We start from the raw sequence: 22,967 nt of genomic DNA on the forward strand, positions 1-22,967 counted from the left end.
ATTGGAGCTTTATTAATAGCACCAAAAATTGGAAAATCAAAGATGTCCTATTGTATGTTACATATCGCTATTGTGATGTATTACCTAATAAAAACGTCAACAATAAACAATAATAAACATATAACTTAACACAAGGCAGGCTAAATACCATGAAGAAGCAGGTTTTCTCACAGAGTGAATGTAATAGTAGGGTGCTAGTGAAGAGTCTTCCCCCCACCCTATTTGCTAACCACTAACCCCCGAACCATCAACACCTAACCCCCTAACCACCAACCACTAACACTTTCACCAGCCTATTCTGCTATGTACTAGAAGATTCTTTACTAGTGCCAATAGTAGCACTACTAGGAGATAGAAGTAATAGTATAGCAGCGCCTTTTCCACTATAATACATGCACTTTACATACGCGGTACAACTCAGTCATTTGTTTGGCGCAGTTGCCCAATGATTACTGCGCCTGCCTTTCTAGTGGTTACAGGTTCAAAGACTGCCGCTGCTAGCCTGCTACCATTGTGGACGTTTCTTATATGTGGTTGGGCAAGACACATAACGGCAATAGCTCCAGCAGTGGTCCCATATGGGTTATCTAAGTTATGGGTTATCTAAGTTATGGGTTATCTATGGGTTATCTAAGTTAAAATAATATACACATAATGTCTAAGTTATAAATATAATATATACACATAATGTCTAAGTTACAAATATAATATACACATAATAACACAAATCACTTACAAAGTTACATGGTTTACTTAAAAAAACGTTGTACTTCCACAGATACTTCTCCGTCATTAAGAGCGTAAGTAAAGTCATGCTTTGTTTTAACTTAAAAATAAATACGTGACCAAACAAACAAAACAATCAATTGTGTGTATTTTAAGTCTCCCGGGTTCGTTCCAAAGTGATACGAATATTTAGTAAACACACAGAGATCGAAAACCAGCTCAAATGGGGCACAGAAATAAAAAAGAATAGAACGCGCATACCAATGTCGGCAAAGGAGAGAGGTGATACACTCTCTCTCTTTCGCGGGTCGTTCCCGTTTACTATTGTAGTCAATGGAATCGACGGCGTTTTATGTATTTTTTTTCTCGTTTTTTGACTTAATTTAAAGTTTTAGGGTGAAACAACTATTTTCTAATATTTACATATTTCAAACAAACCTTTTGTTTCAACATTTTTAATTAAATTTATTAAATAATTAAATTTCCCAAAAAAGTGGTAAACTGTAAGCGTTAACCTACCAAATAACTAATAAACTTGATTAGTTGGTGTAGGTTTTGAAATAAACCGCTAAAACCTCCCAAAAATACTATGCACCTATCTTTTACAATGGAGACCAAGCGAAATGGGGACGGAGTTGGCGGTCACGTGAATAGAAAAAAGAATATATCACGGTTTTGAAAAGTTGCGCGTTCTACTCTTTTTTATTTCTGTGAAATGGGGGACCCAACTTTGCAAAATGATTGCCATTTTCGATCAAATTCCTGATGTCTGTTTACTTTGAAACGTGGAGACTACGTAAGGTATTGTAACTGAGTCTGAGAGTTAGTGCAACAACAACCGTTTGTTGTCGGCAATGAAAGTTCCAACCAATGACTGTAAAACATCACAAGGATTTTGTCACATGTATAACATGGTGTGTTCAGTGTACTATGTTTTGTATACTATTCTTAATTTAAAACTAGAAAATGGTGTTATAGATATGTGACCGTTATAGATATTATGTAATGTGAGCGTTATAGATAAGTGACCAGAATCTTGCATCTTAAAAGTATCGCCTTATGCTGTTACAATTTGTTAATTTAGAAATACTTACAAAATAAATATGAAAGGGTTATTGCTTAAATGACTGCGTATAAACTGGACTTAATGGGTGGCATTCTTGGCTACCGACTAAACTAGTCGCCCCTAAATCGTCGTACCAACTTCTGTAATAAATAATGCTAAAAAAATGCCATTAACCAATAGTTACTGCGACCGACCAACTTTAGTCGGTGGCCAAGAATACCATTTCATATATATTTGTTAGTGGTATGCTATGTTGCCATGCTGTAATTCTTTATTTGCCTTGTGTCTAACCAAACGTCATGTTTTAATTGTTTTGCTCTTTTCCTTTTTTATTCCGTGCTGCATTTGAATATATGTACACCGCACACACACAAAACAAAATATCCGGCAAAAGTTAACAATGGTTAAAAAAGGACAGCTGTCTTTTTCTTACTTAACACTATTTTGTTCTTTGGCAGATTGTGGGTATAACCAAATCCACAACTGAGAAAGAAATTGTTGCTCATGACTCATGAGAATCGTTCTCCCTGTCTGTTGTCTTGTTCAGTGTGATCTGGGATGTCACCTAGGAAAGATTGACTGGTATCTCTAAAATACGCGTGAACAGCGCGAGTTGTTTCTAAAATACATGCGAACATGGTTGGTGCATCTTTTTATCAACTGGCAGGGGCTATGAGACTATAGGGCTATGGGGCCATATATATATATATATATATATATATATATATGGTATACAAGGGAGAGGAAGGGGCTATAAGGTTATGGGGTTAGAGCTTAATTAGTACAAAACAATTTTTATGGTTAGTAACATCTGTCATGTTCATGTGTGGTTGTTTGGCGTATTTTAAAGACACTGTTCGCATTGTACGAGCTGTTTGCGCGTCTTTTAGGACATTCAGGTTGACAATTACATTAGTTTACTTCCCGCTTAATTTTCCTCAAATGTGAAGACATGTGTTTTTCCTCCAGCACACAAATAATTTTATGAATTTAGAACAATTTTTGTGTTTTGTATTATATACTTTTTAATTTGAAATTTTTTTTATAGACTTTTTAATCAGAAATGCCTAAGGTAGCAAAAATTAAGGTGATGAAATCGAAAGAAAAAAAGGAATGTGATAGGAAATTTCGACAATCTTCCAAGCTTGCAATTCGTTTTAAAGTACGCACCGAAAAGTCATCCTTTAGATGTGATGTTTGTGAAAAATTGTTTTATGACCCTGAAATATTCAATAGCCATAAGTTTTTGCATGTTAAGGAAAAGCCTTTCAAGTGCTTGATTTGTGAAAAGACATTTAGTAGGATGTCATACCTTAAATTACATGAAAATGTTCATAAGGAAGAGAGACCTTTCACATGCAATATATGTGACAAAGCTTTTAAGCAGCCGATTGATGTGAAAAGACATATGGTTGTTCACTATGAAACAAAACCTTATAAATGTAATATATGTCTTAAATGTTTCAAGCACAACTCCACCTTAAATAGTCACAAATCCGTTCACACTAAAATAAAGCTATTCAAATGTAGTGTGTGTGACAAAGCATTTGCAACAAGTAGTAATCTGACAACTCATGAGCGTGTCCATAGCGGAGAAAATCCTTACAAGTGCGAAGTTTGTTACAAAACATTTAAACAGGCTAGTCATTTAAAGCAGCACTTTATGACGCACACCAAAGAAAGGCCCCATGAGTGTGACATATGCAAAGCAACATTCGCACGTGTATCAAACCTGAAGCGCCATCAATTGATTCATACTGGAGAAAAGCCTTTCAAATGCGATGTTTGTGAACAGTCCTTTGCTCGTACCACCGCCTTAATAGATCATAAAAAAATCCACACTAACGAGAAGCCTCACAAGTGCAAAACATGTATGAAAGACTTTAGGCAACTTGCGGTATTGCGGAGACACGAAAAAACACATTTGATTAAAATCAAACAGAAGAAGGCGCGCAAGTCTTGAGAATCGAGATTAAAAGTATCTACTGTTTAATATATCCACTGTTTAATTACTTGTATTACACTGTAATTTGCCAGCAATTCTGTTTTTACCGACCAATTTATAATAATTTAATATACAATTGTGATGCTTAAGCTGAACCAATATCTTTCATGTCGATGTCACAATCATTAAATCATAGCTACTTGATTTTGCATAGTATATATTATAAGTGTTTTATATATGCATAACAGATAACAGTATAACTGTCTTGTTTGTATAGAATAAGTATTAAATTTAAAGATAAGAATTAAAGGATAAATTTTCAAACAAAGTTTTATAATAAAGACCAAGAAAAATAAAACTACAGTAAAAGCTGCAACAAGGTATTTGCCATTACTGCCTGAATAGTTTTCTTGTAAAAAGTGTATGAGAGGTTGCATATTGCATTAAAACACCTCAGTTAACAATTTTGCTTGTTTCAAGTGCAGCAAATATTTTGCCATATTATTCGCATCAGCAAAAAGTCATTTAAATGAAAAATTTGTAAATAATGTATTCCCACCATAGTATTATGGCATTCACTTTAAACCTGTTTCTACCATTTTAATATGAAACTAGTAATATAAAAGTTCTAAAATAAAACTCTAATTAGTAGTTTAACATCACTGCAAGATTTTATAAATAACAAAGCAAGTCCCTGAATTATCCATAAACCACATTTTGCCAAAAATTACAGCCCCAAACAGTATTAAAAGCATGATCATACTTCTTTAGCATTGTATAGTCTTATAAGGTAAAAATATTTAAGTATAATTTTCTTGGAAACCCATTTTTGTGGTCCCACTGCTTTAATATCATAGAGTGCATTGCAAGGAAAAAATCTGCGACATGGTTTTGTATCAAATGCATCTTTTTGCGTAGCATAATATTAATTTTAAACACCAAGTAAAGTATAGATCTTTGTGGGATAGTTATTTTTATCTTACTGTAACAAAGGTACTACAGAAAGAACCACTAAATGTTATATTAATTCAGAAATTGTATATATTTTCTATCTATTACTTTACCTAACCTTTATTTACTTTATTCAGCAGATACTTTGTTCTTGGTTAGTATGTGTTTACATTTTGTGTCTGGAAAATTTTAATGGCACAATGACTATAGAAAATACAAGTAAGCGTATAGCATTCACTCCAGCAGATGATTTTTCAGACAAATCAGTGGATGAAAAGTTTGTGGCAAGCACTGCTACCTTGTACAACTTTGGTTATGCACCAAAAAAGGTAATTGAATGTTTCCAGAAATTTTGCTATGACTACAACACACTTGCCGAAGCCATATCCGCCTTGCTAAAGCGGGATAAGTTGTTAAAAAGAAAATATCGATTTATGACTGTTCCTGTGACATATCAAATGCTAGCGAGGCCTACTAATGATGACCAACCAAATGTTGTAAGAACATCACTACTGATGCTGCACAAGTATAGTAAGGAATGTCATTACAAATCAGTGTCAGATGCCATTGAAGAGCTATTAATGTCTCCTGTAATGCAAATGGAAAATACCTGTGACAATGAAAATTCAGACAAATGTGATACATCCACCCTTAGTGTGCTGACTGATGTGGAAAAGGAGGCATTAGTAAAAATTGCTGATGTACTTTATCAGAAGATTCAAGATAAAACTATAAAAAACAGAGAGAAAGTAAAAGCACGTCGCACAAATGCCGCCAAAAAGCTTAATGTTTCTTCATCATCGAAACAAGTATCTGGTATACTTAATAAACCAAATGTATTAAAACTCTCTTCGCCTGTCCCTGTTATGCTAGACCCAGACTACAGTCCCAGCATGAAGGACCCAGCCATAGCATGGACTAAGCCTGTAAAATCCACCGCTATTTTGAATCGAACAGATCAAGCAAAACTCTGCAAAACTGAACCTCAAGCTCAAGTTGAAAAGGCAGATGCCCAGCTATTGTTTCCATTAAGTATATTCAAACCCAGTTACTCTCAACCTACATTGCAAAGTGACAATTACATTAAGCGGGCCATGAATGGTATAGAACCAACAGAACAGATCTTATATATGCTTGAATTTCTACATTTGATTCCCAGTGACAACTCATAGGACAGATTAAAATAATAGCAATCCATAAATTACAATAAATCCAATTACTTTCCAGGTTCGATTTATTTAAAAGCTGTTTTAATTGTAATGACATACATAAGAGACATTTAACTCAGTTTTATTGTTGAAAAATTCCTAAAATTCTTTAGACTCAGTTTTGTTTTAAGTTTATAAATTCAGTTTAATTTACTTTCCAACGTTTCCTTTTTACTTTGTCACTGCCAATTAACTTGCTTATTGTCACCACAATAAACAGATTCATTTTATTGTTTTCACCATGAATTTGAAAATGCCTTATATAGCACAAGCAACAAGCAATATATTCATGTTCTTCTTATCATGGTATATGTGTACAATGACATGCTCAGTATCACTTAACTGTGTAGATGATAAACGACGGTCACACACCATTTTGTTTTATTCACCTTGTGTGTCTGCTTCCGAGCTACCATGTAAGTAACTTTGTGGACTTTGGGTGACAATCACTGAAATGGAGCAATTGACTTAGGTGTCCTGATAGCAGCAATTGAGTATGTAACCTTTAGAGGGGAATATAACATGTATTTGGGTAATTGTCATTATGTCTTCAGGCGAGGCAGGTGATACGAATTCTTGAACTTGTTATGAATATAGGAGAATGGGAAATAGTATTTAAAAACAGTTACATCTGCTATAACCTGCTTTCACATTATATTCAGTAGCCATTGGAGGCTCAAACAATTAATACAACGTTTACCTTTTATAATCATTGATCATAATGAGAATATATTTTCACTAATACTACTATGTCTACTGCATACATCATGTTCTGTTATTCTAAATTGGAATTTCGTAAATAACCTGTCAATTTTAGCTGTTGCTTGGTAATTGCGAGACTACATTTTATTATTCAAGGATAAAAGTTACAAATATACAATTCTCAGTTTGTATTTGTAACTCATAAAATACATGAGGTGCCAGACTGTATAAAATTACCAAAAACATAAAGTTGAACATTGAACTATACATCTCTATTCTCTATAGAATGAAAAATCATGCAGTTCGGCACAAATTGTAAATAATTAGTTTGTTACAATACTCAACAGTATAATAAATTGATTTTCAGACATACATTGCTGATTTAAAAATACGGTTGTTACTTAGATCTTTAGGCTAAAACTGCAAATACAGTACTCAAATATTAATATATATATATGAATATTATACTCATAAAGCAGTTGATGATATTATATAGACATTAAACATCACTGAAAAAAAAGTGAAAATCCTTATCCTGGTGTTGCTATCACTATTCGCATCCAGAGAATCAAAACCTGGTGTTTAGTATAAACATGGTTGGATAAAAACATTATTGTTGACTGATTTGTTTGCACACTGTTAGTGTTTATCAACACATGTATGATTGTCTATGGTTATGTCAAGTCGTGAATGGTTGCTTTAGAGAAAGTAAGGAGTTGTGGTTCTTGATGGAATTACCCTCATGTTGTCTGGGACAGCACGAAATAATTTTGCTTCTCGCTCTTCAGGTGATGTAATAGACAGTATTGCTGCAATATTGCCACAACGGTAACAATAATTTGGAGCAGACCACACTGTAACCAAATGGTCGTTGAACATGTATTTATAACCATCATGGACAACTTGGTGAGCTCTGCAGATCAGCGACAAGTCATTGATTTGTACAAATTCCTGGGTAACTTTAGCACCAAATAGCCAGCCTGCTCCTCTGTTGCTGATTGCCCAGGTGTCCACGTCCTCTGGATCGGACCAAACCAGATCACAGAACGGACCTTTGTGTGGGATTTCTTGCTGGCGGTCAATTATACGAATTTGATCTAAGGTCTTGATGTCAGGAGATAAACCGCCATGTACACATAGAATTTTAGAATCAATGATTGCTGCAATGGTCAGCAGATCAAACACCTTAGTGCAATAACGCCATGCATTGGCATTACCATACTTTGTTTGGCACTCATCATAAAACCCATACACTTGAGTAATTTGCCTAGTTTCATGATTCCCTCGAAGTAAAGTAATCTTATCTGGCCACTTCGCCTTTAAAGTCAGAAGATAGGTGAATGTTTCCAAGCTGTAATAGCCACGATCAACAAAGTCACCCATGAAGATGTAATTTGTGTCTGGTATTTCCCCGCCAGTTCGAAACAGTTCAAGTAGGTCATAAAATTGTCCATGGATATCACCGCATACTGTTACTGGAGTTGAAACAGGCTGGACATTTGATTCTTCAAGCAATAGATCACACACATAATCGCACAACTTCTTCAAGTCATGTTCTGGCAAATACTTGCACTCTTTGGCAAACGCAACCATTTTATCTACATCTAACGAAATCATAATGAGGTGCTATTTTGTAATCTGAGGTAAACTTGATTAATATTATTTATTTATAAAAGATATATATATATATATATTTAAAGTATAGTTTTTGTGCAATAAATATACAGTGTACCTTTTTTTTGGCGAATAAAACAGGAATTCGTTCTTTTATTATAAAACTTGCGTCATACCTTTGTTAAATATTCACACAAAATAAAAACCTACAGCAACTCCTAACACTACATCGTCAAACTGGAATTCTGTCAAAAAATACAAATTTAAATGAAATGTGTTGCCAAACACGAATGTGTTAATTTTGAAATAGAAAACGAAAAAACAAGAGAGTGCAGCAGTAAGGGATAGACATGGCTAATTATAAACGATTAATATAAAAAAGGAGAAAATAGCTCTAATGAATTAATCCATATTATAATAAGCATAACATTAATTAAACCTTTTACTATTCCGGTAGAACAAACTCAATAAAAAATAAACCATAATTTTTTGTTTCTTTTTGAATGAATGAATGAATGTATGAATGAATGAAATTTATTTCGTCTCTTCGGTCACCATAGCGAAGAACAAGAGAGTTGACATAAGCGAAAAGACAGGTAGTAACGGTAAAACAACAGTTGTTAAAACACGCTTATTGATAAAAAAATAAAGAAATACTGTTTTGGATAAAAGGCGTGACCGTTACACCCTACAGACGATGCAATGTAAAAAATAAATAAATAACATTTATTTAAACATAATGAAGTTCTAATTTGAAGTAAAGTGTGCGTAACGACACAACCCGTAAAATGGGGGGATTCGGCCTTAAAGAAGATTGGTCCAAAGATTGGAGCATAAGTAACCAACAAAGTGGTTTTTAGTCACCAATTGTGGTCGTGTAGCAGTCGAAAATTATTATTACTGACTGAGATTTGTTAAACTTGCTTTTGTGGGGATGAATGAATGAATGTAACTTACTTTATCCTCGCGTGGCCAAAAAACGGCAGTCGTTGTAAAACGAATGTTCATACACTTCGTGTCAGCAATATACTTACTGTTTCAGCATATAAATTAGGTTATTATAGACAATTGTATAAAAGCCAGAGGCCTGTCAAATTATTAATGCGGGATTAAAACCAAAAAAATGTATATTTAAACTAATGATTAATTAGCTGAATTAAGTGTTATTGCTTATGTATGTTAAGCGTGATAGTATTCTTGCACCGTTATAAATATATCAGGTATAGTTAATTCGAGTTAAATTTTAAATGTGGCGTGTATACGAACACCGGCGCCATGGTTTATAAGCGTCTTTCTTGTAAACAGGAGAACCTTGGTTCGGTCCCCAGTGGTGCCTCTTAAACGGCTTCTGGACATAATTTGTGCTAGAGCTGCTTTATTTAAATTTAAAAGTAGGACCGTAAAAGAGTATTCATGATATATTCAACAGTTCTATTATGTACTTACAGTGACTTTATATACGGCCTAGGACAAAAGCCCGTGTGTTGTAATTGAAAGATCCGGGATTCGATACGAAAGACGGCTTTTTAAGCACAATAAAAATAAAAGATAGATTTATTTTACACAGCATGAACCTTTTTGCCATAATACACAACTCGTATTAAAAAAGGATGGCGCTATAGAGATCACTATTTCAGGACGAATATCTACGACTATACTGGAACAATTTTAGTAAGCAAAGTATTTTTGGAATCAATAAAACTGTCGCTTTTTAAATTAACCATAAAAAGGGAGGTGATGTGGGGCTTTTTAAAGGGCCTAAACACACCCCACTGTTTTATTGATTCCAAAAATACTTTGCTTACTAAAATTGTTCCAGTATAGTCGTAGATATTCGTCCTCAAACAAACAGTGATCTCTAGCGCTATCCTTTTTTTACTACGAGCTTCGTGATTGTGACGTAGGAACGTACTAGTCACGTGACTGATTCATTCGTAAAAGCGAAACCTGCGTTTTTTTGTGCTTTTTTTCGTTTTTTTTTGTTCTCTCGTTTTTCGCTAAAAACACTGCCTCTCGCCTTTCTGAGTGTTTCTGAATGAGAGCGGCCACGCTTCAACAATTTTGTGACGTGTTTTGTCACGTGGGTAGTACACTTCTCAATTTTTTCGCCACTCAACTTTCAAATCAGTTTTATGAATTTCACAATGTTTGAGCTGGAATATCTTTGGTTATACAGAACCGATTAAAACAAGTAAGGTGTCGTTGGAATTAGAAAAACACACTCTATCTGTTAAAGCGATGTACATTTGAGTGTGTTTAGGCCCTTTAACAGCTTTCAGTTTTCGTGACGTCACAAATTTCGTGACGTCACATCTTTGGTGACGTCACATTTTTCGTGGCGTCACATTTTTAGTGACGTCACATTCTTGGTGATGTTACATTTTCTTATGACGTAACATCTTTCGTGACGTCACAGTTTTCATGACGTCACAGTTTTCTTGACGTCACAGATTTCATGACGTCACATTTTTAGTGACATCACATTTTTCATGACGCCACATCTTTCGTGACGTCACATTTTTCGTGACGTCACATTTTTCGTGACGTCACAGTTTTCGTGACGTCACAGATTTCGTGACGTCACAGTTTTCATGACGTCACAGATTTCATGACGTCACATTTTTAGTGACATCACATTTTTCGTGACGTCACAGTTTTTGTGACGTCACATTTTTAGTGACATCACATTTTTCGTGACGTCACATCTTTCGTGACGTCACATTTTTCGTGACGTCACATCTTTCGTGACGTCACATTTTTCGTGACGTCACAGTTTTCGTGACGTCACAGTTTTCGTGACGTCACAGTTTTCTTGACGTCACAGTTTTCATGACGTCACATTTTTAGTGACATCACATTTTTCGTGACGTCACATTTTTCGTGACGTCACATTTTTCGTGACGTCACAGTTTTCATGACGTCACAGTTTTCGTGACGTCACAGTTTTCTTGACGTCACAGTTTTCATGACGTCACATTTTTAGTGACATCACATTTTTCGTGACGTCACATTTTTCGTGACGTCACATTTTTCGTGACGTCATATCTTTCGTGACGTCACATTTTTCGTGACGACACATTTTTGGTGACGTCACATCTTTCAGATTTCGTGACGTTACAGTTTTCTTGACGTCACAGTTTTCATGACGTCACAGTTTTCATGATATCACTTTTCGTGACGTTACATTTTTCCTGATATACACTTTTGGTTTACATTTATTTACACTGTAACGTAAACAAATCCAAAATTTACCGATGTATGTGATACTAAAGGATTCTCGAGGGCAGAGTCGTATAAACACTGACTAGTCCAGCTGCCGTCTTTGTGTGTCCAAAATAGAGCAAAAGTAGTGACTTTGGCAATGAGTTTAAACGAACTTGTCACGTTTTGTTTGTGTTTTCCTTTTGTGGCAAGAATTAAAACAGCTTCTATTTACCTTACCAAACATTTTTTGGAAAAAATATATAAACTTAGCCGCATTAAATGACTAAAGTGTCGCAAATCAACCGCTTCTATAATTATTTTTTTTTTACTTTTTTTTGACACAGAAAACAAATAACACATGATTTTTACATTTTTCAACCTTAAAATTTGTTTTAGGGCTAAGGTTTTTCTTTAATTTACCAAAAAACAGACATTTTCCCTATACCTACTGTGTTATTTTGGACCCAAATTGCCGTTCAATTTGTGTTTTACGTAACAATGGGTTGGACTACTCGGTATTTCCATAGAATACTGTTTTACAGAACTCTCGGTATTTCCATAGAATACTAACTTAACTTACAGTAGTCAAATTTTGTAATTCGTATGCAGACCTTATCACCTTATTAAGTTTAATATACAATTTTAATCTTTCTGTTATCATTTAGGTTTAAGAGAAACCGTATTGTTTTCGAGTTATTATCACCTATATTTGCATCGGTGACGTCACTAGTACTGCTTATTTGAACGCGAGTTTTTAAACATATTTTTAGGTAATATACTGTATTAAAATCAAACAATTCTACAGAGATCACTTGGCAGCAGAGCTCAAAACCCAGATATTTCTCAAGCTGCTTATGGAATACAGCATATTTCTCAAAGAAAAACAATCAAAAATATAAAAGGTGGCAATACAACATATGGATCAAAAAATGCTTGGACAGAACTATCGGATGAGCCACTGCCAAAGAAAAAGTTAATTTAAAGTATGTAACAAAATATTATATGAACGTCTTCTGTCTAAAAGATCAATGCTTTAAATGCTTTCTGAGTCCTCCCGAACCTTTCTTTAAAACATTAAATAAAGCCTGGATTGTTTTCTTTGCATAGCTATGGCTTAATACTTGTAAAAACAATGAGATGACATATTCCATTATTTTCTGCATTCATCCTCTGCAATGTCAAACTCCTCTAAAACTTGTAATGTTTCTAAAAATTTTACAAAATATATGCATGTTACAACATGTATGCCTGTGTACAACATGTATTTACAACATGTAACAGGACTTCAGAAGCAATTTAAAGTCGACTACTTGGTGTGGTTTATTAACTTTCTTTGAAAATTCTAAATAGAGATGTTCCAACAGTGATAAAAAGTCTTGATTTTGCCTAACAATACATCCCTCTTTCAATGAGTGTTTGCGCCTGAATCCGACAAAATTTGAAGCACTTGCTCAAAAATTGGAGATTTCTTTCTGGACTTTTTTATTACATAACCTGCAATATAATGTAATATATCATTCTCCGTTTTTAATATTCCAAATGACTGCTGAATTTTATCGATCGATGACTTTGCTGCTATGTTATTAATGTACTTAATAAATGATCTGCTGCCTCTGTGTTTTTAAATTTCCAATAAAAAATGATGTAGCCTCTGTGCAGTGCATTGGATATAGCATTACAATTTTGTCGGGATTTCTGTTCAATGCAAACTATTCACACCATTTAGTAGCCAAAGCTAAGCCAACATCGCTCTATATTCGGCGGTATTGATTGTTTAATAACGTTTTCATAATAATCTGTTGTGTATAGAGACTTGGGTGCTGGCACTTTCTTCCTCAACAACTACGTCGTCTTCAAAACACATTAGCTCGCAAATCACTTCCTCACTGAGCTCGGTTTCCCATTGAACAGACATAATTTTGTTTAAACAACAACTTTAATCTGACGGATAGCTTTAATTAGTTATTTTGGTTGATTGCAAATTACAGATGATCGTGAACGAAAAAGTATCATTTACATATCTCAGCTTTACACGAAATAACAAACATTTATCAATCATTAGTTGTAATACATGGTAATTAAAAATATCATTTTCAAATAATTTTAATCTATCCAACGGAACAAAGACACGCTCCTTTATTTTAGTAAACTGTCACTGAAGCGTGACAATAACAATGGGGCCAATTCGTGGCCCTTCTATCTGTAAGTTAGTATTCTGTGGTATTTCTATGGCTCTGCTCGAGGTATGTCAGTTTATTTGACTCGCAAGCTTTATAATCATTAATTACTCATTATCTCATTATTTGGACGATTTATACACCATGGTTTATACGACTAAGCTTAGTTAGAATTAATGTATCAAATACAATCAATTAAATTAGTGTTAAAAGTACATCGAATCAATTAATTAGTGTTAAAAGTACTAGCGATTTTAAACAAACAGAAAGGTAATCGTTAATTACTCGCTAGTTAGGCGATCGTATGCAGTATGGTTTATAAAACTATGCTTACTTCAAAATAGTTTTATAGAGTGGAATTCTGTCAAAAAATTGTTGTAATTAAAAGATCCGGGATTCGATACGAAACACGGCTTTTAAACACATAAAAAATTAAAGATAGATTTATTTTACACAGCATGAACCCTTTTGCCGTAATACACAGCACGTATTAAAAAAAGGATAGCGCTATAGAGATCACTATTTCAGGACGAATATCTACGACTATACTGGAACAATTTTAATAAGCAAAGTATTTTTGGAATCAATAAAACTGTCGCTTTCTAAATTAACCATAAAAAGGAAGATGATGTGGGGCTTTTTAACAGTTTTCAGTTTTAGTGACGTCACAAATTTCGTAAAGTAGTTTTAGTTAATCAATCATAATTAGGCTTTAAATATGAAAATTTTGTTTAATGTTTGTAAATATTTATTATGATTTGATTTTAATCAAGAGATTAAAAAAAGATTTGCTCGAATAAAGAATTAAGGTAAATGCGGAAGAAAGTTACGCAAAAAGTAACAACAACAACTGTGTGACGAAAAAGGATCTATATGACCACTTACGTGCTCAATAATACTCAGCTATTATCTTTGGGATTTCACTTTCCTCTTTTTGAAATAATAAGCCACTTTTTTAAATCAGAGAGATACATTTACTGTACGAGGATCCGTTGTCTATTTGCATTTAAAAGTTACAGATTTCCCAACAGGTCGATTTAAACATAACCACTGGTTAGTATTTGCGGTTTTCGGTGACAGTGTTGATATTTTTAACTGAATGAACTTTATCAGAACTTGTTGTATTTTTGCAAATAAAATGACCAGACATACTTTTAAAATACAAAAATTAGTATAAAAATTAAAATATAAGTATTTATATCCTGCTATAGATTTTATCAGAGTCATAGAAACACCTATACGGCTCTGGAATTTATAATGCTTTTTCCGTCAACACTGCGCATCTGACGTCATTTTTCTGTTTGCTTTGCGTAATTCCACAGAAATAAAAAAGTGTAGAACGCGCACTTGCCTAAAACCGTGATACATTTTTGTTCTATTCACGTGACCGCCAACTCCGTCCCCATTTCGCTTCGTTTCCATTGTAAAAGATGGACGCACAATACTTTTCCCCCGGAGGTTTTAGTTGTTTATTTTAAAAACTATTCTAGTTTATTAGGCTTGTTTAGTTATTTGGTAGGTTAACGCTTACAGTTTAGCACTTGTTTAGGAAATTAATTATTTATTAAATTTAGTTAAAAAACTTTCAAACAAACAGTTTGTTAGAAATATATATACATTAAACAATAGTTAGTTTTTTCTATAAATTTAAATTAAGTCAAAAAACGAAGAAAATCTACATAAAACGCCCTGGATTCCATTGACTACAATAGTAAACGGGAACGACCCGCGAAAGAGAGAGAGAGTGTATCATGCTTTCTCCTTTGCCGACATTGGAGATGCGCGTTCTATTCTTTTTTATTTCTGTGCGTATTCTCAATTTCTTATATAGACATCATGACATCTGTGGTATTTTTAGCATAGGCAGAGTCCTGGCAGGTTTTTAGTGGTTATTTGTTCGCGTCAAAGCACACATATAATGTAATTGCTTGTTTTTGTCCATGAAATGTCAAGGGTTTTGAACCTCACTGTTTAGCGTTTGTTCTTAGCTTAGATGGTATTAAACGTTTTGTTTATATATTTTAGATTTATTTTTATTGTTCAAGAATGTCTTGACATATAACGACAAGTTTGTATCATATATTTCGTATTGTAACATTTTTCGACATTGACTGTTAAGTTACCTTCACCTTCACCTTCATTATGGCGGATGTAGATCCAGATACTTTATTGGAATGGCTCCAGATGGGAGTGGGCCAGGAAAGGGACATGCAACTCATTGCACTGGAACAGCTTTGTATGTTACTTCTGATGTCTGATAATGTGGATCGATGTTTTGAAATGTAGGTTGTGGAGAGTGTTAAAATCTAATTTGGTTTCTGCATGAGTCTGTTTTATTTGTATTTCTTTTTTGTTAATTGTATTTAAGTAGTTGCTTTGTGTAATAACCCATAGGTTATGGATTCGAGGCTCGTTGCTGCTACCATTGTAAGCGCATGTGTCCTTGGGCAAGACACCTAACAGCAATTGCTCTGACCCAGTGGTCACTAATGGGTTGTCTAATTTGTCAGCCATACAGAAAACAATTACCCACAAAGTTACATTTGTAGTAAGGCGTAAGCGGGTACGAGGTGTAGGAAACAGAACATCCATGGTATAACAACTTTTGTTTTCCTGCCACGCGAGGATAATGCAAGTTACAGTCATTTGACAATAGTGCCCTATTAAACCTTGTTAATAAATACAAGAAAAACTTTTGCACGAATCCTTGCTAAATGATTTTTCAATCAGTATAAAATGGTTAGTTTTTAAATTCATAGGAAATTGAAGCCAAAGCTACTAGCTAGCCCATGGTAGCCTTTGGCAACTTTTGTGGTAAGTATTGAGATTGCATGCTTCACATTAAACTACTCTCCCAGTATAGTTTCTTGGTCATATAACTTCAATTTGTATGTTTTTGATTCAAAGGTGTCCACCACGAAGCTTTCTTCCCGCTCTATGTAAAATCTTCCTAGATGAGACAGCACCGGATAATGTTGTGGAGGTTGCTGCTCGTGCTATGACTTATTACCTTGATGTATCTGCTGACTGTACACGGCGTATTGTTGCTGTTGATGGAGCCGTAAAAGCAATCTGTAACCGTCTAAGTCTGCGCTTGTCTGATGATAGAACAAATAAAGATTTGTCGGAGCAATGTGTTAAAGTAAGTTATCCAGCATTTGCTTAAGTGTGTTTTGCAGCTGGTTTTCATATTATAGTTTATAAAAAAACAACAACAATGCTTGTTACAGGTTCTTGAATTCATATGCACCAGGGAGCCAGGTGCTGTGTTTGAAGCTGGTGGCTTGTCAGCTGTTATGAAGTTTGTTTGTAATTGTGGAAGCATCATCCATAAGGTAAAACATATTTTCATTGTTTTCACAACCTACATTCATACATTCTGAATAATATAGGTTGGGTAAAAAAATATTTGGTACAATTAGTTTGGAAGAAAACATAAATTATTACGCTGTGGTGTAACCGTCTTGTTTTCATAGTTTACTTGCCAAAATTCAAATTTAACTGTAAACAACCGATAACATTGTATTTAAGAATTTAATTTTTTGCTATTGCTACGAAGAATAATTAAATATAATTTTGATGCTGTTGGTTCAATAAATACATTTAGAATTTATTATAACCAAATTTTTGTCTGCTATATAACAAAAAGTATTTTGCATACTTAGAAATTAGGAACGTATCTATAATATATATTATATAATATATATATTATATAATATATACATGTGTATATTAGTGTATATATATATGTATATAATATATATGTATAATATATATATACACATAAATCTTATGTTTGTATTAAACCAATAAACATCTTAAACTTTAAAATTTTTTTCATTTTCTTTCAGGATACTTTACATTCAAGCATGTTTGTGGTATCAAGGTTATGCGGTAAGGTTGAAGCAACGAGTGATTCTTTACCAGAATGCATTCAATCTTTATCTTCATTACTTCATTATGATGATGCACATGTAAATATGAACTTTCTTTCTTTGAATATATATATCAAAGTAATTTTTTTGGCAAAATGATATCGCTGTATACTGTATTTTAGAAGTGTTTTTTCCACTTTTATACAACCTTATGCTTTATCTTATAGGTGGCTGACAGTGCACTTAAGTGTTTTTCATCACTTGCTGATCGGTTTGCAAGGAAAGGTGTAAATCCCGAACCCTTGGATGCATTTGGATTAACTGATGAATTAATTAAAAGGCTTGGCAAGTAGGTTGAATGTTTACATTAAAGCCCTTGTTGCTATTCTAGGTGTTGGGGTAATCGAGGGCATCTGTGCCATGCCTGGCCAAAGGAGTTTAAATCATATATACTATGTTGATTTTTCATAATCACTTTATTTTATTTTGTAATATATATATATTTGGTTAGTTTTAGTTTAGTTATACGTAAAATTCAGTACTTTTTTACTGTGGTATTAAATATTCCTGTGTGTTTATGCATTATACTTTAATGAAGGTTATGTATGTAAATAATATATTTGCATTAAACAATATTCAAATATTTATGACATGGTTGAAATAAAGAATTTTGTATTGCCCATACATTGCCATTGTTTATTACTATTATCTCCTCTTTTATCTATTTAGGCTATTAAAAAGGGCATTTTTTCGTCAAAAGAGCTTATGATGTACTGTATTAATTCAAAATCCTTTTGGCTGCAGGATTACTACAGGCCATAGCCCATACCTTGTGGGATTGGCCATTTCAGATATTAATATGCAGCTTCTCCAACCGTTCAACAATATATTGCATAAATATAAACATATATAATTTTTTAGCAGCTCATGTGGTATAATTTATATATGTTGTTTGTCTATAGCTGTGGAAACCGCGTGCCAGGCACCCCATTTAGTAAAACCAAACAAACCGGTGGGACCCCTAACGCCACTCCTGACTCAAAAGCTAACTTTGGAATTACCACAGTTGTCAACTTGCTATGTACACTTTGTAGAGGATCTTCAGAAATTACTCATGTAAATATTTTATTATTATTTATGTCTGATTTATTTAACTTATTCACACCTGTTATGTCAGGCTATTGTGTTATGTATCCTTACATTGTTTTATTTTATTCCGTGCATCAGTTTGTAATTCCCTATTTATAATATTGTTGCTCAAAGTTTTTAGACTTGATCATATACACCAACACCATCATTCATACAATATCATAACCAATAAGAACCTTCATATTTAGGCCATATTTATATATTATGTTTTTTTTAACAGAAAGTTTTAAGATCAGATTTATCACAAGCTATTGAAGATGCATTGAAAGGGAATGAAAGGTAATTTTAAGTGAATGTATTATAAAGTACCTGTATATTGCACTTTGTACAAGCTTAAAAAACAGGTGTTGTGTGGGGTCAATACTATTACTGTCCATATGGAGAATGCTTATCTTTACCGTTACTTAACAGATTTTTATTGTTGTTCTTTACTGCTTTTCACTTTACCTAAAATGTCATATAATTTTGTTCATGATGCAAAAATTAATATTGTTAACAATTTAAAATATATCTGGTGATTCTAGTAAAAGTTTCCACCAATCTAACCCTGATGTTCATGTAGTTGAACAATTCTTGTATAGTAAATTACAGTAAGGATCTGGTGCTACGAAAACATAACAAACAAAAATCAACTCCAACCAATAGTTGTAGTAGAGAAACATATTTCGCCTAAAAAAAGCATATAGAAATACAGAATAGTAATGAAATGGAGAAACCAAGGAGAAGAAAAACCTGCATCTGCGAACAATAAAAACAATAGAACTGTGTGGTCTCATATATATATATTAATCATACAAATGATACAATATTAAAAACATTAAACTCATATATAATAAATCATACAGTATTAAAAACATTAAAACAGTGACCTGCCAATTCTACAAATATCATATTTATTTAGTGTAATTTTGATTTCAATTTTTATTGTTATTTTCTCCTTTTCCACCTATAGGTGTTGCTTGGATACGATGCGGATTTGTGATCTTTTGCTCATCCTACTGTTTGAAGGAAGGCAAGCAATACCTAAGCATTACCTTGGATTATTTGGTGCACCACGCTGCTTGAACCTAAGTAACAGGAGAATGGAAACCATGGATGGCGAGCGTTCCCATAGACAACTTATTGATTGCATACGAAGCAAGGACACTGAAGCTTTGATAGATGCCGTGGAAAGTGGGGGTATGTTCAAACCTAATTAGTTATAATTACGTTCGGTATTCTGACTATAGTGACAACTCATGGTCATTAAAATGTGAGAGTTAACAGTGAAGGGTTAGTGTCCTAATTACTTGGTCTATTGTTTAGAACAGCTTCCCAAACTCTTTTGCTTGCATGTCCTTTAAATATCCTAAACTTTCTGCCACCCTTTATGGTTAATAGTATGATACGAGTATGCAACCCGCTAAGAAAAGTTATGCGGCTCATGAAGCCAGCTGCATATTTTTTACTGAATTTCTTGAACATGACAATCAATTTGTTATGGCAGTTTCTTTTAATTCATGCGTCCGTAGTCCGTACTTCCTATTTCTGCAAGGAGAGCCCCTTTTTTAATATTATATAATCAAAGACAAAAATTATTTGTCCATGCAATGTTATAAACGTCTGGTCAGCGGTTTCACCCTTTAATCCCCTAACCCCTAACCCTCCTGTATAAAGGTTGTACATCCAGACCATGATATAATATGTGCAGTATTTTGTGTCAAATTGGTATATTCTCAGGGACCCCTGACATTTTATATGCAACCTCCATTTTGGAAGCCCTGGTTTAGAAGATATAGGTTAAGAATGGATAGGTTTGGAATAGATTGTCAACTTTAAATTTACAGCCCCATATTGGAATAGTAGAATTTGCATTTTTCAGAAAAACTTGTATGGATATGGGTTTTTCTATGTTGACATTTTAGAAACCCTGTTTATTTTTATTTTTCGTTGATTAAATTATAATCTTAAGGGAATTTTGTGAAAAAAGTTGTTGACATACAGGCAGCTTGGTGTTCAGTAGTCTATTGTTAGCAATTAGCATATTTCTATTAAAATGATTTAGTAACCAAAAATATAACGTCTTCAGTTATATCAGTTTTATGCTTAAAGCTATTTGCTATACAAACTTGTAGCTGCATAACTCTTTACTAAATATTTTTCAATCATAATACTAAAATTTATTAATAATGTTCCCTATTATTTATCAGTGGATATTGTTAGACTAGAGATAAGCTCAATTTCCGTCCATTTATCCACCAATGTGTGCAATGACTTATGTTGTTGTTAGCTGGTTATTGTTTTAAACCTCAGCAAATTTTTATTATGAGCTGTTGTGAGTACTCTGTGACTAGTTCTCTGAATAAAATGGGAAATTCCTCATTATGCCATAATATAATAAACAATAACCAATACATGAAAATAATTCAAAAATCCTGACATGACAAGTATATATAGTGTATGCATCCTTAATATGAATAATACTGTTGTTGTTTAAAAAACATCAATTGCACCGTGAGTAACACCAGCAACAGTGTGAGCTATATTTCATCCATTTATGAAAGATTAGACAATATGCCAAGTTTTTTTTCTTAATCTGTCTGTATTGCATCTCATCAATGTATACGTATATGTGTGGAATAAATTAGAAATACACCCTATTATTAGATTTCTGTTTTCCCTAGACAATGGTATGTTGTTGTGTGGTATAGTAGGGTGGGGTAAGATATGACATGTTTTTATTCTTTTTTTTGTCCCATTCGGTAGTTAACAAAGAATACTTATATAGTTGCATCATCACTCTAAAAGAGTGTTGTTATTTTTCAAAACTTCATCGTATTTAGGTGCTAATGGTATCCACTATCCATCTTACTCCACAACACTATATTAATACTAGATTGTAACAGTGGTGTAAGATTATAAAGTTAAAAACATTAAATTTACTTCACTTAAATTTCAGTTTACGACGTTAATTTCATGGATGATGTTGGACAAACATTGCTTAACTGGGCAGCAGCATTTGGCACACAAGAAATGGTGAGTTGTTGTTAATCTAGTAAGTTTCAATATAAACAGGAGTCATAACCAACATATACAATTGTATTCTTTTTTTTAATCGTTTTAAAACCTAAAAAATATTCAAGTAAAAAATTTGTATTTAAGGAATTTTTTTTATTAGAACTGTTTGAAAATTAAGACAATTGTGTGATATATATGAAGTTATGAACTGTCATGTTTATATTAAAACTAACAGAAATATCTGTGTTTAATGCAACCTATCTACTTGTCTATTATAACGTTTGATGACATAATCAAACCTTTGATTTAACAATTTTATTCAAACGCTATTTATAAATTTGTTTACAGTTCAGAATATCAAATTCTTTAGAAATATTGTTTGTAACAAACGAATTAATAGGGTGTTAAAAAACTTTACCATTTTATTTTATATTTTGCTTAACGAAGCGTTATGGCAGGATTAGCACGAGTTTTCTGAAATCACTTTGAAACTAAATATGTCATAGTAAATACTAAATGGAAACATATATCAGAAAATATTTTTTAGGTTGATTTTCTTTGTGACCGGGGAGCTGATGTAAACAAAGGCCAACGATCGTCTTCTTTGCATTACGCTGCATGCTTCGGTAGACCGGCAGTTGTGAAAACTTTACTTCTTAATTCTGCCAACCCTACCCTGCATGACGAGGAAGGAAAGACAGCTTTAGAGAAAGCAAAAGAACGAAATGATGATGGGCATAAAGAAGTTGTGAAACTACTAGAAGATCCAGGTATTCTGTAAAATATACATATGATAAAAAATAGCTCAGGCAAAGTTTTTACAAAATTCTTGTATAATATGCCTGGCAGCAACAGTATATGTATACATAACAGAGCTACTCAACCATTTTGCACGTAATTTAGAAAAGTACAATTGTTTTTAGGAGAAACTAAAAGTTTCTTGAAATAGTCTACACTCATGAAAATGAAAAACGCTTTAAATGTCATACTCATGCGCTTATTGACTGATATGTCTTGTGCAACAGATGGTATTGAAACAAAAATAACATAAAGTGCCCAGTTTTACATCAATGATTTCAAATCTAATGTGTCAATCTTTACCCCGGAAAAAACAATAACTGTGATTGAGAATACGTCATACACAGTTGTGTTGTGTCACAATCACACACGTGATGATGACAGTAACAGGAAAAGGAACTGATTTAGTTCCTTGTTTTCTTGATTATATTGCTAAATATAACTTTATATCAAACTAAAAGCAAAAACTATTTGTTTAATTTGTATCAAACTATCAAGTACTACAAAATGCATAACCGAAAAAATCCGAGGTCAAAGGCATAGGCGCCTAAGTTT

At 33.3% G+C, this 22,967-nt stretch overlaps 4 protein-coding genes, 1 non-coding gene and 1 pseudogene across 9 annotated transcripts in view; 4 read left to right on the forward strand and 2 right to left on the reverse strand.

Annotated features, from left to right (window-relative positions):
* LOC100175837 (Fanconi anemia group M protein homolog) overlaps positions 1–754 on the reverse strand; it is a 17,350-nt gene extending 16,596 nt beyond the window's left edge. Inside the window, exon 1 of the mRNA XM_009861888.3 lies at positions 737–754. The gene's annotated coding sequence lies outside the window, so the exon portion shown is untranslated. The remainder of the gene's footprint in view (positions 1–736) is intronic.
* Positions 755–1,377: 623 nt separating this feature from the next.
* On the forward strand, positions 1,378–2,481 carry LOC100181269. Its single transcript, XR_003396404.1, has 2 exons — positions 1,378–1,640; positions 2,251–2,481. It is a non-coding gene; the product is annotated as an uncharacterized LOC100181269 (transcript).
* Positions 2,482–2,841: 360 nt separating this feature from the next.
* Positions 2,842–6,123, forward strand: LOC113474023 (gastrula zinc finger protein XlCGF7.1-like). Its single transcript, XM_026836865.1, has one exon. It carries the CDS (start codon positions 2,856–2,858, stop codon positions 3,753–3,755), a length of 900 nt encoding a protein of 299 aa, XP_026692666.1. The 5' UTR covers positions 2,842–2,855; the 3' UTR covers positions 3,756–6,123.
* On the forward strand, positions 4,086–6,270 carry LOC113474024. Its single transcript, XM_026836864.1, has one exon. The coding sequence runs from the start codon at positions 4,889–4,891 to the stop codon at positions 5,858–5,860; it is 972 nt and encodes a 323-aa protein (XP_026692665.1). The 5' UTR covers positions 4,086–4,888; the 3' UTR covers positions 5,861–6,270.
* A 499-nt stretch (positions 6,271–6,769) lies between these two features.
* LOC100176595 lies at positions 6,770–8,270 on the reverse strand (annotated as a pseudogene). The gene has a single exon (XR_003396403.1). The product of XR_003396403.1 is annotated as a serine/threonine-protein phosphatase 6 catalytic subunit pseudogene (transcript).
* Positions 8,271–15,622: 7,352 nt separating this feature from the next.
* The window catches only part of LOC100186019 (E3 ubiquitin-protein ligase HECTD1), a 35,378-nt gene continuing 28,033 nt past the window's right edge, over positions 15,623–22,967 (forward strand). For all 4 annotated transcript variants that reach the window (XM_018814051.1, XM_026836790.1, XM_018814053.1 and 1 more), the window contains exons 1-10: positions 15,623–15,875; positions 16,501–16,735; positions 16,824–16,928; positions 17,445–17,567; positions 17,696–17,817; positions 18,431–18,584; positions 18,838–18,896; positions 19,570–19,796; positions 21,556–21,632; positions 22,162–22,384. In XM_018814051.1, the coding sequence (XP_018669596.1) occupies positions 15,736–15,875; positions 16,501–16,735; positions 16,824–16,928; positions 17,445–17,567; positions 17,696–17,817; positions 18,431–18,584; positions 18,838–18,896; positions 19,570–19,796; positions 21,556–21,632; positions 22,162–22,384 (1,465 nt within the window). In that variant the 5' untranslated portion in view covers positions 15,623–15,735. The remainder of the gene's footprint in view (positions 15,876–16,500; positions 16,736–16,823; positions 16,929–17,444; positions 17,568–17,695; positions 17,818–18,430; positions 18,585–18,837; positions 18,897–19,569; positions 19,797–21,555; positions 21,633–22,161; positions 22,385–22,967) is intronic.

This window comes from Ciona intestinalis, chromosome 11 (genome assembly GCF_000224145.3).
Source record: "Ciona intestinalis chromosome 11, KH, whole genome shotgun sequence".
Taxonomy (NCBI): domain Eukaryota; kingdom Metazoa; phylum Chordata; class Ascidiacea; order Phlebobranchia; family Cionidae; genus Ciona; species Ciona intestinalis.

Excerpts from the sequence above, each read along its gene's own strand:
- LOC113474023 (XM_026836865.1), top strand. The coding sequence starts at position 2,856 with ATGCCTAAGGTAGCAAAAATTAAGGTGATGAAATCGAAAGAAAAAAAG.
- LOC113474024 (XM_026836864.1), top strand. The coding sequence starts at position 4,889 with ATGACTATAGAAAATACAAGTAAGCGTATAGCATTCACTCCAGCAGAT.